At 40.8% G+C, this 16,764-nt stretch overlaps 1 protein-coding gene across 2 annotated transcripts in view; it reads right to left on the reverse strand.

Moving 5' to 3' along the window:
- aatkb (apoptosis-associated tyrosine kinase b) overlaps positions 1 to 16,764 on the reverse strand; it is a 66,871-nt gene that overhangs the window by 16,493 nt on the left and 33,614 nt on the right. Inside the window, exons 2-3 of one of the 2 annotated variants that reach the window (XM_012881617.3) lie at positions 10,306 to 10,439; positions 415 to 556 (exon numbers count right to left, since the gene is read on the reverse strand). In XM_012881617.3, coding sequence (XP_012737071.2) covers positions 415 to 556; positions 10,306 to 10,439 — 276 coding nt within the window. Of the gene's footprint in view, positions 1 to 414; positions 557 to 4,388; positions 4,732 to 10,305; positions 10,440 to 16,764 lie in introns of those variants that run through there. The other variant, XM_012881618.3, reaches the window with a different exon arrangement.

Here is a 16,764-nt window from a genome sequence, read left to right on the forward strand (position 1 = left end):
CAGGCTCCACTTACTCTCACACCCGTCAATTGTGTGCGTGTGTAACCATCTGGCATCCCTGCAAAGCTGCTGCAAGGCTTGCATCAACAAAAAGACTGGAGACACAAACCGGGAGGGGCAGGGAGAGCCGGCTTCCATGATATCAAGAGTGGATATTCGTCAACAACACATTCATCTTCTGATTTAACAACAGAAGGAAGGCAAATAAATCATTGTATTTTATATGTTTTAAGCCAGAACCTGAAAAGGAAAAAGTTTAGTCCTTTCCTTTTTTACCCCCTTCACACATCACTGGATCATCAAGTTAAATATGCAGAATATCATATATGAAGTTCTAACATTGTGTGGCAGACAGGGAGCCGTGTTGGTAAAGTTCAGGAGAGCAAAAGAAGAGTGAGATAAACTTTGACCTACCGGATCGGGCCGGCTGCTTAGCGGTTGGCAGGGACACCTCTGTGAGTGGCAGGATGTAGACGTCCGGAGTACCCTGGGAGGCCGGGGAGGCCAAGGTGGACATGTCGGCGTGGTACTCGTCACAGTCCGCATTCTCGAATTCCTGTAGCACACAGATAGACAAACACTTTAAGAGGTATACAGATGAGCCAGCTGCTTGAGTCAGATGAGGAAATAATGTTTTTTTTTCTCTCTGTTATTTTAGAAAATCTGAATGTTTTTGTTATTTTCTAACTGAAGTTAGAAAGGCTGAAGTTAGCGTCCATGTAAACAGAAGATTGAGTTTCAGACTCCTACATAACCTCAGGGAGCAACAGACCTGATTTCAGTGTTGACTTCAACGTCAACTTGAGCTAGAATTGAGTCAATGTTAAGGGTTTATATAACCAGCTTTTAGACCACCGTTAGATCCATCAGGTTTTTATTTCTTCATGCATCCAATACAAATCATTCACAAATGCTGTGATTAAATATTAGTGCATGGGTAATTTTGTTTTGTTGGGGTTTTTTTTGCTGAAAAAAAAGAGTTTAACGTTAAATATAAACTCAAAGTTGAGTATTTGTGCTGTGCTGGCAGCTGGAAACAACCCACACTTCAATCATTTGCACAGGAACGATTCTTTAATGATAGCATCTAAGATGAAGTAGAGTTTGATTTCACAAAGTGCTTTTTGTTGAACTCTTCAGTAATGAAAAACTGTAATGCAATTTGCTGCCCGCACGCCCCGAAATAACCACTTGTAGACTATTTAAGCGAATTCACCAGTAGTGTATTCCTTCCTGCCGCTAATGCCTGTTGTTGCATATCTGACGCAATCCCAACCATGCTTGTTTTAGTTAATTTCCATAAACAAAACCAAAAAAATGTTGTCTTGTGTTTGCTAAGTACAAATTAAAAATATCAACTTAATGTAAAATCTGCTCAAAAGCAAAGTCATTTTTGGCATTAAAGGTTCAGGGAGAAATCTGACACTGAAAAAAACAGCAGTAAAGTTGCCAGAAAAGATTTGTATGGCTGAAGAAGTATAAATATACTTTCTTTAAAAAGACATTGTTGACTGATAGTTTCACTGTTTTAAGTAGAGTGCAGGTTAAAGTAGACCTTGAAAAACAGAGGCTCAAGTGGTAAACCAGTCACTGTAAGAAGGGTTTGTGAACAGGCTCCCACAATGGCAGAATAAATGATATATATATATCTATATATCTATCTATCTATCTATCTATCTATCTATCTATCTATCTATCTATCTATATATATATATATATATATATATATATATATATATATATATATATATATATATATATATATATATATATATATATATATATATGGTGAGGGTTTGTTTTCCCAGTGTGTGCTGGAGCAAGCTCCATTCTGTAGTTTATAAGTGCATTGGTGTTTATTATGGATGGATGGATGATGTTTATTATTAAGATTTTTTTCTGTTGCTCACCTAATGTAAAAGAGCTATAAACTAGCATATATATTCAGAAAAAAGATTCAAACAGAGATATTATTAGTATTTGAATGTTTTTGCAACAGCAAACGAGAAACAAGAAAATAATGGATTGCAGACAATGCAGGGACCAGATTGTTTGGATTTTTCAGTGATATAAATTATAGACTGATTCTGGTTTTTTGGCCCAAAAGTCGAAGCAGAGCTGTGATAAACTCCAGCAAGCTGTGCTGGGCCGGTTCTCTGTTTCCCTTTGAGGCTGTTGGAGAGTCACAGTGTAAACAAAGCCAGTCCGTTAAATCCCGGGATTATTAGCTCTGAGAGTACATGTAACTCAGTCTTCCACTTCACAAATCAGACTGAAGATATCGATCCTCAGAAGCCATTTGGAAACAGGCAGGAATCAGACTCCAGGGGAGAGTCTCTCTTCCTCCAATTTACTGAAAAAGATGTTTTGCAGAAAATCAAACAGCAATATACAATACACACACACACACACACACACACACACGTGTATATATATATATATATATATATATATATATATATATATATATATATATATATATATATATATATATTCATTCTGCCATTGTGAGAGCCTGTTCACAAACCCTTCTTACAGTGACTGGTTTACCACTTGAGCCTCTGTTTTTCAAGGTCTACTTTAACCTGCACTCTACTTAAAACTGTGAAAAAGGTTTAATTAGAACGACTGAATTATGCTGGTTTTATGGAGCATAATGTAACACAGTGCAGTCCCTCCCCAACTTATGGCTGCAAACTGCTCAACAGCTGTCTGACAAAAGGTTTTTAAACTTTTTCCTCGCTTCCAAGAAAATCAAATCAGACTTTTCATTATGAGAACACAAGACATGTGAAACTAGAACGCTGTTGTTTCAGATATGAATCTTGAATGAAAGAACGAAATCCCCGAAACAAGCGGCCAGGGGTCAGCTGATGTGGTTCAGGAATTTGATCAGAATGCCTCCAGAATGCTTCTTTGGAGGTTCTCCAGCCAGGCCCAACTGGGAGGAGACCCTGGGGCTGACTAAGCTCCTTGGAGGGACCATACATCCATTTTGGCCAAGGATAGTCCTGGGACTCCCCATCAAGAGGAGAGTGTGGCTGGAGAGAGGGATATATTGAGTTTTATTGCATTACCTGTTCACTGCAAAAAAATGGATCTAAAAATACGTAAAATGTTCTTAAAATTTGTGTTTTTTGTCCTAGATTTGAGCAGGTAAATAAGACTATCTGCCAATGGAATAAGTATTTTGACGCCTAAAATAAGATAATTAGACATCCTGCACTTGAAATAAGATGATGGAGATAAATTGTTCCTATTTTAAGTGCAAAAATATTATTCTATTGGCAGATCATCTTATTTACCTACTCAAATCAAGGAAAAATACACAAATTTTAAGACCATTTTACTTATTTTTAGTTCCGCTTTTGCAGTGTTGTCCACACGGCTTGATCTTAAACGATGGGAACACTGGATGGATGGATGGATGGATGGATGGATGGATGGATGGATGGATGGATGGATGTTTTAAGCTTCAATTGGGTAGCTACAGGCAGCAGTTCTCTTAAAGCAGCAGGCTGCCCGACTTATTGGTATTTTCACTTCGAGTTATGATACTTGGCCCTTTGACTCGTCCTCAGAACTGTTCACATGCGACGACATGATTGAAGATGTTCTATAAGATCAGAATTAAAATATCCCGTCGAGCCTTTTGTTACAGAGCTTACATCTTCTGAAAGACTCCTTTTGTCTGTCGTGGACAACAGCACAGCTGAGGAGGAGGAGGAGGAGGGAGGGAGTTGGCTGCATCCACGGGCCGGATGTAGAATAAAAGTCTCTCAGATGGGATCTGGAGGGCTGTGGGGTCCCTTTGCTGGAAAAATGTGACCCGCCGCAGCCCTATGCAACACCCACACACAAACACATGCGCACATAAACACCTCCATCTCCCGCTTCCTTCTGTCCCCCAGGAATGTGAGCTCGCACGCGCACACACACACACACACACACACACACACACACACACACACACACACACACACACACACACACACACACACACACACACACACACACACAGCTGGTGGACGCTGCGGACCCCTCCTTATGCCTCCACTCCAAACCTTCACACGGCCCCGCTCACCCCCTCTTACGTTCAACATGTGGTTTCAGTCTCTGCCATGACACACTGTCACATAAGCCCACAAAAAACTCAATATGACACTCAGTTTACTTTGCTGTTTTCTAAAAGACGGCTCAATTTAGAGATTTGTTTTAATTCCAGTCAGAAACAAATCAAGAAGTGCATTATTGCTAAACACCACTGTGACATTTATTAAACATGGATGGACCGTTTCTCTACACATCTTTTAATTTAATTCCCTACTTTTCTAAGATTTTGCAGTAAAAAAAAAAAAAATCAAATCAATCTTTCTGTACGAGCTTACCTTCCACAAAAGAAGCTGAGAATCACCCCCAAACTCTTCACTTCAGCCTTTTTCTTGGTTTCCCACAAACACACACACACACACACACACGCACACAGTGAGGTGATGCGTTGGGGGCGGCGGGAGGACGGATGGCAGAGGGAGCCATAGGTTTCATCATTCTGCTGAGAGAAGAGGAGGACGAGGCTCTGCAGCTGACCACAGATGTCCTCAAGACTGCCAGGATGGAGGGATGAAGGGGGAGAAAAAAGCTAAGAGAGGAAGGGAGAAAGGAAGAGGGAGGAGCACAGAGTCTCCCAGTTCACAGCCTGGAGCGGACCTCTGGTCATCTGGTGAGGGAGAGGAGAGACGCCGAGGCCTCCCAAAAAATGTGAGAAAACATATAAATGGGAAGTGGAGGAGGAGGAGGACGAAGAGGAGGGGTTCACATACTGCACATGTGACATCACTAGCTGTCTTCCTGTCTGTCCTAGAAACTGAAGAACATCTGTATGACAGTCACCCCCGAATACAGGGAGAAAAACACAAACTTGGGGCCAAAAATCCGCCTAACATTTAGTCCGTATGCAGCTAATGACAACCAGAGGGGATTTTCCTGCTCATCTCTGTAGCTGCACAACTTTTACTGTAATGGCTCTTAAATGTTTTATGTTGACATTTTTCACTATTTATGAACATAGGCATAACTACGCCGCTAAGAAACAAACAAACAAACAGGTCATTTTGCGAACATGGGCGGTGTTTTACATGGAAACTTGATTTTCAAAAGTTTTTCAAAGATTTTTAAGTCTCACAGATCAGAAATCTATATGCAGTCATCAATTACATGAATCACAGTAAAGTTGAGGCGACCAAATTACACTGCAAAAAGGGAACAAGAAGTAAATAAAATATTATTGAAGTTAGTGTATTTATCCCTGATCTGAGCAGGTAAATAAGATTATTTGCCAGTGGAATGAGTATTTTGTCTCCTAATGATAGGAGATGCACTTGAAATAAGATGATGGAGATGAGTAGTTCCTGTTTGGTATGTTTACTTTTAAGTCAGGATAGGTCTATAGGTTATGTAGACCTATCCTGACGTGTTAATTAAATTTTTTTTTGCACAAATTGTTCTCAGATAATGAGATTTCACCTCTTCAGTTCTGCCCATGTTGAGCTCCTCTCAGAATGAGCTGTTTTTAGGGCTCTCTCAATTTCATGCAAATGAGCTGTGGCTGGAACTGATGAGCTCTTGTTTTTTTTTTTTTTCGCTGTACACCAGCTAAACTCATTTGGAAAAAACTGTACATTTCAGATCTGCTTCTTTTCTTTTAAATGGGGGGAGAAAACAGGACCAGTCCTCGTCAGGTTTCTACATCATCTCCCTTAAAGTTGTTTTTTTCCCCCTTCATCTCTTTGAAATTCCCTCCTCCTCCTCTGTTCCAGGGAGATGGGGCCTCGGGGCCGGATGCAGTGTGAGCTCATGAGAATGCCCTTCCTCACACCCTCTCATCCCTCCTCTGTTCCCACAGCCTCATCACCACACCCTGGACACACCCGGACAGGTTTCAGACGACTGCAGCGGCCACCATGGAGACAAACGGAGTAGGAAGCACCAGACGATTCTGTGACGGAAACATGTTCAGCACTTCTCCTACTTTTATTTTATTAAAGAGCCTCCTCTGCCTTTTCTGTACAGGGTGAGGGGAGCCAGTTCCAGTGATTAAAAAAAAAAAAAAAACAGCCTAATTTTTTAAATTCTTATAATATGATGTCAGAGAATGTGCAGGAGGAACCAGAGGTTTGTCCAGCTGCATGGAGCGAAGTAATGCAGCGCTGCCCCTGACCGTCTTTTCAGTGGGCTTCTCGTCAGCTGGCTGAATGAAGGCAGCTACACTTTTGCCTGTCTTAAAAAGAATACATTTGCTCAGAGGACCATCGGCCTAACAACCAATCACTGGCCTCTCTTCCCTCTTTCGTTAAACTTGTCGATCCACGTCCCACCAAGGCACTGCTCATAAATCAGAGTTAAGCTTTAACTCCTCAGATTGAAGAAGTCTCCTGGAGAAAAGGCGAAATGTTTCAACAAAGAAGAACCCATCCAGAAGACCTACTCAACTTTTTTTTTCTACCTGGATTATTCAGATGCATCAGTATAAATGTGCAGGAGAGTTATTTCACAGCAGAATAGCTGACTACCCTGACTGAAAGCTGCTCATCAGAGACACAGCCTGGGGGGTAGAAACTGGTTCTGTGCCAGCTCGGTTTAGCCGTCGGCGCTCTGTAGCACCGATCTGAGGTTAAAAGTCTGAACATCCTGTGGCCGCGTGTGTTGGGTCGACCGCCATGTTTGTTGCCCTTTTACAAGCCTTGAACCATTACCGGTCATGCACAGAGGGAGGGACATTCCTGACGATCCTCTGCAGCTCGAATTGTTCGGTGCAGTTTGGACCTGTCAAGTTTTGTGGATGAACTGAACCACACAGAGGTGGGTGAGCACAAGACAGACCGAATGATGGCAGCGTATGGAGATGATCAGCAGCTCCTGAGGAAGGTTGTACTTCTTGAGTTGCAGCAGGACGTACAGTTTCTGCTGGGCGAGGACCATCTCAGGTCAGGAGAGAGGGTGGTCCCTAGGAACTGGACGGGATCAACAGTAGACACTGTGTTGTTGAGTAGGGGAGGAGTGGTTGGGATTCCCATGAAGTAGGGCTGGGCGATATGGATTAAAAAATAAATCTCCGATTTTATCATACCAAATCCGATTAATCAATTTTTTCCTCCTTTTTGTTTGATAAAAAGAAATTAAAGAAATTATTTTAAAACCTTGCTTTTATGTCAAGCATTTCGTAAGGGAGTTGACCTGAATTCAAAGTGCAACTAAAAACAAGCTGTGAAACATGCTTGTAAAACAAGATGGCAGCCGTGCCATTATAAACAATGAAAATATAACAAAACATTTGATGCTAGTGGTATTACACATTGAGCTAAGAACAGGCTTCACTGCACTTGTGAACTTCAAAAAGTACGGTAAATAAGTAAATGAAGTACCTCGTATTATGGTAAAATAAAGTTTCCACTTAACAATATTTTGACAATATATTTGCCTAAACATATATTCAGCATCACATGCTGTTCTCTTCATGGAAACCCAATGAGTGTATTGGCAAAATAAAATCCAGATTTTCCAAAAATGAAATCTTAAACAATTGTAAATTTGAATTAATCGATTAAATCGATTTATCGCCCAACTCTACCATGAAGTCTACCGTCATCTCCACTGTCTTTAGCAGGTTTAGCTCCAGGTGGTTCTCAGCGCACCGGCCAGTTTAGCTCCAGTCAGTGTGTAGACTCATGGCTGTGACAGTGAGGAGTCAGGAGTTTCACAGGCGGGTCTGCAGACGTGCAGGAGCCACTGGGGTGCAGCTACTATCTGAGGGATCAGAGCCCCACCCGGACGTGACGATACTGCCGCCTGTCTTGGATAGCCGGCCTCAGCCAGTATGGAGACCCATCGGCTGTGACTGGGCGTCGGCTGCCTCTCGCCGATCTTGTGCTGCACGTTTGCGGAGAACGAAGTGCTAAATGACAGACAGACAACCTGATCCTGGGTTCAACCTTCGTGCTTAGCAGAACGTCTCCTTTGCTGTGGTAACTGAAAGTGAGCCTTCAATAGAAAACAATAAAGCAATCCTAGTGAGGATTACAAAGAGTGTTCACAGATACAGATTGTCGCTTTACACAACTTGCATAAACCCTGTCAGCGATTGGTTTGGAGCGGTGGATTGATGGTTAGGTCCTGAGTTTAATTTCCAGGGGGGGCCTTGCATATAGGGCTGTTTTCTAGAGGTCCTCTGGTTTCCTCTTACAGTCCAAAATAACGCATATTGGGTTAATCAGAAATCTTAACTGCTCTTAGGTGTGAGTTTAGGTTCTTTTGCTCTTTTTTTCCCAAATAACCAGTTAGGTCAGGTGTAAACAAGGACTGGTTTGGACCTGGATCTGCTTTGGTGAAAAAGATCCTTTCTGTCACATCATCCATCTCGTCCAATAAATCGCTTGATCTTCCTGTCTGGGTGTTATGATTGTTGCAGCTGATTGCAGGCTAGGCAGACAGTTAATTTAATCACTGCAGATTACAATTTGCCTTGGATTTCTGCAAATGTGTTTAATCTGTCAAACCTAACCCGATAAAAACACTTTTAAGGAACAACCAGTCTTTGTGAACCTTCTATGCGTGATTGTGAATGTATTGCATCATAAAACAATTTATTGGACAGGATTCATAAAGCGACCTTCTAAAATAGAAAACAACAACATGCGTCTCCCTTATACCAGCGCTGATTTGGATTGTTTTTTTTTTTTTTTGTCCTTTTTGATTTTTTTGTTCTAAATTTAAAACACGGTGCTGATAGTTTTAGCTTAGTTCTGTCCACCCATTTGTATTTTTAAATCGGTGTGAACCAGTAGAGAGGTGGTAATCCTGTAGCACTTAAAGTTGTCCTTCTGTGTTTGAAAAAGAAGAAGAACTGGTGCTCACTTAAAAATTGGATCCAAACCACAGGAGCTGCAGAAAAAAAGAAAAAGAAAACAACAACCAGGAGCATCCTCTCTTTCAGTCAGACACACCTGACTAAGAGCACGAAATGCAAAGAAAGGAAAATAATTGAAAGTGTGAAGATGCACCAAGAGGCTAGGCTCCCAATTCTTCATCTCTCAAACTCTTCGGAGGAAAATCATCTGAGAGACTTTATCTTTTGTGTTCCACAAAGTTAAATTAAAAGAGAATTGTGCTAATTTCCAACATTATCATGTAAAACAAAGTGTGGAATAACTCATGCTCTTCTGCTGAATCCCAGCAGAGAAGCTTGTTTTGGAGCAATTGTCAGAAGCTCCAATCAGCTGCATTAAAGATGCAGAGAAACACATTTTTTGTGGATGCAAAGAAAACACATCTTCATCTTTTATTCTCATGCGGACATCTTCAGATGTTCTGTTCTCACAACAGGAGCCTGAAAGTAGCTGCAGCTATTCTCATACAAGGTTCATTTAGGCTTCCCTTATCAAAACACTGTGGAAGCATTGCACAGAGCTGCAGAAAGCTGGCTCCAGTGTGTATGGGTGTAAATAATGAATGAATGCTAATTCAGGATTTAAGCAAAAAAAGCTGTACTTTTATCAAAGCCAATATCTCCCAGATGAACTCTACAGTGTGGGAAAGAATATAAAAGCAATGATGGCACCATCTTTTTTTCTCCCCTGCCCTATTTTTGTTTTGTGCCGTGACCCATTTCATTACTCTGTTGGATCCACAAGATGGTCATGCAGCGCTGCAGGGCCCCCGTCGCTCCACAAACACAAACTCACCCCGCCCGTTTGCCGTTCTTCCTGCTTCACATCTGCATACCTCTGCATAAACAACAGCGGATGGTTTTCACTCGGTGGAACAGACGTCTGACGCAGGGAACGTCTCCGTCCAGTCAACTTTCAGTGACACTTACGGCTCGGAAGGCTTCATGAGAACTTTGTTACTGTTTATCACAGTAACTGTGGCTGCACAGTGGCAAAGTAGGTAGCACTGTTGCCTTGCAGCAAGACAGTTCTGGGTTTAAATCCCAATCTGAGGCTTCCTCCCACAGACTGTTGGGCTCTCCAATGTGACTGTGTTGCTGTAATCAACTAGTGCTCTGTCCAGGGTCTACCCCCTTCAAAAAAAAAAAAAAAACAGCAACAAAAACCCAAATCCATCAGGCCTTTGTTAGTATTTTTATTTCTGTTCTATTTTTACATTTGCCTTTGTTTAATATTTAATGAGTAGCATTTTTGATAGTAAATGTCGAATGACAGTTTCACTGATTCAATTTAATTGATTTTATATATATATATTTTTTAGTTTTCAGCTTTTCTTTTACACAAGGCTCATATGTTTACCCACCTTGAAGCCCATTTTCCCCTTCTTGCAGCAGAGGCAGGCCAGCATGAGGAAGACGAAGGTGAAGAGACCAGAGAAGGAGATGGCCACCACAGCCAGGGAGGACGACCAGGAGAGCTCACTCAGCGGAGCGCCATCTGCAGGACACAGAGAGCATTATAACACTATAAGGTACATGGAGCCAGTGTGATTTATAACACCAAACTATAAGCATAAAAAACATGTTTAGTGTTGCCCTTTGATTTAGTGTGTGATCATGAGATCTTATGTTTTGCTGTAGAAACATTTGCATGTTTAATTTATAGCCCAGAATCATTTTTATGTTGGAAATGAAATGCTCTGAGACATTATACTACTGTAGCTTTTACACGCAGAACAATAAAGAGCAATAAAACTCTACTCCATCACGCAGGCAGCACATCTTCTGCATCAGCTGGCTTTTGTATTAAAGTTATATTTATGGACGAGAAGTGATTTTCTAATAAATACATTTCTCTGATTTAATCCTGCTCACCCAAACAACGTTCAGTCTGAATACATTGGGAATCTCCGAGGTGGTAGATGAAGTTTAAGGACGTTTTTTTTTCTTTTCTGAGTCACTGCGACACTGCAGTGGCCCAGAAACACAGTTACACAGGGAAAGCATCCGCTTTAAAACACCCAGCCTTTTATTTGAACTAAAACAGTTCTGATAATACAGTGCTGCATAGAGCAGAATATAGACAGTAGAACCGAGATGGGGTATAGGCTAAAAGGACTACAGCAGTAAAATCTGACACTAGTTAATGTTTCCAGTGAGCTACACCCAGCTATCCGCTGCAATGTTTGAGCTGAATCCGTGTAGGAAAATCAGCTGCCAGTAATTTAAGTCGTCTTGACCTTTGAATGATTATAATTTGTGTCATATTCATTCTTTCTACAACCCAATAACAAAACTGAAAAAAGGAAAAAAATAGTTTAATATTGCTTTTTCAATCTAATATATTTCTTTTTCTATTCATACCGAATGCAAAATCCTCTGACACTCATAGCGCAGTTATGATCTTACGGCATTACTCAAAGTTTCTTCCGCAGAACAATTTATGGGACTGCATGGCGGTGCCGTTCTGTGCACTGCTGTCTGGCAGCAACAACATCCTGGGTTTGATTCTGGGGCCTTTCTGCATGAAATGTTCTTTCTGTGCACACATGCGTTCTCTTGGGGTACATCTGTTTCCTCCCACATACCAAAAGCATGCAGTTTAGCTTAATTGGTTTCTATGAATGTCCCTTAGTTCAGCATGTCTGCACGCATGGTCACGCACCACCCAGAAAGATAAAGTGGATATAACGTATGGATGGATGGATCTGAGCCTAAAATTTCAGGTGTGTAAAAGTCATTTGTATCTTCATGGTTCAGATAAAAGCCAAATGGTGATTTATCTGCCGTTATAATTTTGAATTATGAACTTGATATGAGAGAAATGAACACAGATGAGGTGGAAAGAGAAACAACAATTCAAAGCACAACAGATCAGGCATCTGTAAGTATGAATACGCCCAACAAGAAACCCAAAATATAAGGACTGAAACATGGCGATCACACTTCTACACAAAGGCCTTGATCCACATCAAATCAACGTTTATTCATTCACCTAAAAACACTTAATTGACTAATTATCTGTAGTTTACAGAAATCTTTTGCTTTTATCGTTTCTCGTCTACATCACCAATGCCTTCAACACGCAGGAGTAAAAATTTCACACCAGTAGCAAGACATGAAAGGTGGTGTCTGAAAATCAAATGCTTTTCGCTTTTATGCAATGTATCTAAATATACAGGAATAGGTATAGCTTTTTTTTTCCTGAATGCATGGAAGACACCTAACAGATACATTCATGTCTCAGACCTGATCATACATAATATTCTATTTACGAGAACAAAACTATTTTTTTTATAAAACCTCTTTTCACCTTCACATACTGAGTAAATTTTAAATAAAAAAATTGTCCTGCTTTGACCCGTACGTATACTGTATTATAGGTTGTTTTTGGTCCTAATGCAAAAAAAAAAAAAAAATGCACTATAAAAACATTCTTTGGGGGCCTTGTCATATAAATATTTTTTTCCCCAAGGAATCACTGTTCTGTTGTCTAGGTGTTTTAGATTTTAGATTAAAGATGAAGAAAAATCCAATTAGGATTACTCAACAACAACAACAACAACAACAAAGAAGTATTCTTTTAGTTAACAACTAGGATTGACAAATGAGATGCCTACATTCTTCTAGTTACCTAGCAGCTAGCTGATTGTCGTCATGCGGTCATTAAAACATTTATACCTCACTGTGTCACCTTTTCTTTTTTCCCTTACTCAAACTGCAAATGATTTAAAGGTGTGGGGGGGGGGGGCATCTTGAAAGTTTATCTCGTCAGATGAAGTCGCGAGGACCACTGCTCATGAGAAAGACTTTATCGGGGCATAAAATAATGTCACATGTAAAGTTGGGAGTTTCTGTCATCAGATCTGATGCCCAACCTCCTTTTCGTATGCCCAAACTGTCTATTTTCTGTCTACTTTCAGGCCAACTTGAGAAGAATATCTTTGGCAGAGCTTTGTGAAATAGGACGATGTAGAGGTTTTTCTTTTGCCCGCTTTGCCGGTGCACAAGAAGTGACTTCAGCAAGTCTTAGCCGTAGAATATGTTGCTGTAACCCGTCACACGGGCGAGATAAATTAGAAGGCAGATGTAGATGTAAACAGCATCAAAGTTTAATGCATTTAAAGAAAAAACATTTGCTCTCTCCGTTAAGCTGTTTTCTGTTGGACCGTATCCCAGTTTCCATCCCATTGTGCCGCTATGACCTAAACCATGAAGCAGCCATTTTTTATTTATTTATTTATTTGACAGGGACAGTACAATTAAACATTGCAACCAAACTGGTGGCCGATCTCCAAGTACATAAGGCTTGTAGCCATGGGCTAATTTGTAGCCTTCGTCCTTGGTTAGACTTTTAAAAGGTGTAAGCATTAAGGGGGAGGGAGGTTAGTAAAGACACACAAATGCATAAAAAACAAGAGAAGTTAAAACAAACAATACAGTACAAGCCAGTTTAGTGCTCACACTTTTGATTGTATTTGAGCAATTTTTTTCAATCTTGTGGAGAAAAGTCGAACATCAGTCTGTGACTTAAGCTCCAGAGGCAAAGAGTTCCAGAGATGTGATGCTTTCACTAAGAAAGCGGACTGACCCATAGATGTCCGACATCTTTTAATACTGCAGTTCCCACTAGCTCCAGTTCTTGTCCTGATTCCTTCATTTGCATACTTTAAAACAAATTTACAGATTACTTCAGGGGCAACACCATTAAGGCATTTAAAAATAGCTTTTAAAAATGAGAAATTTCTAAAATTTTCAAATGTCATCATGTTGTATTTTTTAATAATTTTGCAGTAATGCCACTTCACCGGTTTTTGATCGAATATTTTTAGTGCTTGTTTGTAAAGTGTGAGTAAAGGTTTTAAAACAGACTTTGTGGCCTGGGCCCAAACGATGGAACAATAAGACATATGGGATAAAATCATTGCATGTAAATATACTTGTGCAGCTTTATTTGATACACATGGTCGAATCATTCGAAAGCAGTTTATATTTGTCTTTATAGTTTTCGTCATTTTCTTAATATGGGCATCAAATTTCAATTTTGAATCTAAAACTACCCCCAGATACTTAAATTCACCAGCCGGCTTTATTTCATGTTGATTAATAATTATTTTGAGTTCATTGTTTGTAATTTTCTTAAGGGAGAAACACATGGAGACAGCCATGTTGCCTTCAAGGGGGGCTTCAAGCGTCTTATCTGATCCCACCAAAAAACACACACATTTACAGTCTTTAGATTTTGTTTTGTTTTTTATTTCTAAGAACTCTATTTTTTTTTTCTTTTTTTTTTTTTTTACATTCCTCGCTTTCCGGTGGCTACTGAAACGCAAATGGCTGCCATGGAAACAGAAAGCCAAGCAGGATCGCTTTTAGCTGTAAATCTCTCACATCGGTCCTGCCAACAGCAGTGCAACCCAGTCACACTCACACACACTCACACACACAGAGTTGGTGCTGATCCTCTGCAAGCTGGCGCAACTAGCTCTCGTGACCGTCCAACATCGAGGCTTTTAGTTTAATTGGAAAGACAGCGAGCACTGTTGTTAAAGAGGCCGCTTGGCACAAGGCGGACCAGGAGGCAATTACAGAAGTAAAAAAATATAATAATGACAATAACAACAAACAGTCAGCGCTGGGGATTCGACGTGATGATTTGACACGGTGCCACGTTTGTATTCGGATGATGGCAAATGAACGCGTCCTCCTTTAGCGTTCCTTAAAAGTGCAACACGGAGCAGTGTGCAGCATTGTGGGAGGAAGGGCTAAAATCGGCCAACGATCATTTAGAGCTCTGAAATGCTACATAAGACCATTCAGATTTAATTACTCATTTGTCAGGGGGATAATTACGGAGAGCTGAGGATATTCTTACTCGGTTGTGGTTTATGTAAAACTCCCACACATCCCACCTCACCCAGCAGCAGAGAACCCAGCGTCTAGCTGCGCAAGTTCTATAAATATTTAAAGAACATCTATGGTGCGCGTGCGCGTGCAGGAGAGCTTTCGAATCCCGGAAGTGCACGAGTTTTCCGAGCAAAAACAGAGGCCAGTGAAACACCGTCCATTGGTAACATCACAGCACACAGCCTTGCATGATACATGATAGGCTGACACAAAGGAGCCCAAAAATGTGAAGTTTTTATTTTGTTTTAAGAAATAAATCTAAAAACGTCGGCATGCATTTGAATTTCACACCCTTTACTCTAATGCCCCAAATAAAATCTAGTCTAACCAACACTTTTGAAAATCCCCTAATTAGTGAACAGAGCTCCACTTGTGTAATTTAATCTCAGTATAACCGTCCCTGCGCTGTAAAAGCCTCAGGCGTTCATTAAAAAAATAGTAAATTCAACAAACACCATTATAAAGAACAAGGAACACAGCAGTTAGGTCCAGTTGTCCAAGACAAATGGAGTTTTACTCCGTTTCTGATTTTATTGCAACGGAGAGGCCGCTGAGGCAACGTAAACAGATGAGCTGACAACAGCAGTTATTTTAGGAGAGGAAAGAAAGAAACGAAAAAAGGAAAAAAAATAAGGATAGGAACTGGAGCTGTGATGGGATGCACCCGAACAGCTCCGAGGCCTGACACTACCCAAACGGTCATCGATGGTCCAATAACTCACCAACAAATACCTCTCCGCCTTGTTTTCTCCCGCAGCAGTGCAGGATTTATGCAGCCGACCGCTAATTCAAATGAAACAGAGAAGATTCACCCTCTTATTAGCCATAATGAGACTAAATCCAGAGAGACAAATGTGTTCTGCTAAAGGAGATCTTCATTACACGCACTCACACACGGAACGCCCGCAAGAAGCAGGACATCTGTGGAGATGCTGTATTTCCCCCACAACACAGCCCCTCCAGCCTCTAAGAGGTGGGAGCCATTCTTAGCCTCCCGAGGCAGAAAGCTGGTGCACATGTTAGGGACCAAATGATGAAAAGGGGGAGACAACGAGACATAAGGTGGAAAGTAAGAATTCGAGCAAGCCCCAAAGACCCGCTTGCTGTGCTGCAGCTCTGGATGGGAGAATCTCCTCAGCACTTTCAGGACAGAGAGTGAAGCAGCAGCTCAGAGTCCAATCTGACAGCCTCACGTGTTTGTTCTGCTGGAGCTGTCTGAGAAGAGAAAAACAGTCAGTTGATATTTCTGCTGCCTGATGAGATTTCCGCTGTCTGTCTCCGACTCGAAGCAGTGTCTAGAGGCCAGCAAATTAAAACCCCAGTCTGTGAGCTCTGCTCTGTGCAAAATCGGAAGTACTGACTTAGTTTAAGTAGAGCTGGTCAGAACCTCGTTGGTTTTACTGACACCAGAACAATATGTCCATTATGTGTCAAAGATTTAATTGTAAACCGCAGAGAACGACAGCATCTTGTAAAATTCAAAAGAAATATTTGGATTTTCTGGGAGAGGAATTAAGCCAAGTAGTGATCAGCAGTCAGTAGCTTTTGAAATCTGCAGGTAAAACTGATAGCGTGGGTCTGCTTGACTGCGACAATGAAATGAAACAATAAAACAATATCCTCTATGGAAATGTGGTGTACTCATAGCAACACAAGCATCAACATCTCCAAAACTAAGGAGACGATTGTTGGCCTCCACTAAAACAAAAGAGTACTTTATTTTATAAATCAGTTTGTAAATAAGAGTCAATAATCTTATGAGGAACGAAAATGTCTGTAATATTTTGAAAACAAAACAAAAATCCCACCAATTGGATGAGGCTTAAGATGTTCAAAGTTTCTAAAGCTGGAATGCTGAACTTAAATTAAAGAAAGCGCGCCCAAATTCCCCATAACAGTGCAGCTTATGACAAGTG

Source organism: Fundulus heteroclitus, chromosome 10, assembly GCF_011125445.2.
Source record: "Fundulus heteroclitus isolate FHET01 chromosome 10, MU-UCD_Fhet_4.1, whole genome shotgun sequence".
In the NCBI taxonomy this organism is placed as follows: Eukaryota; Metazoa; Chordata; class Actinopteri; order Cyprinodontiformes; family Fundulidae; genus Fundulus; species Fundulus heteroclitus.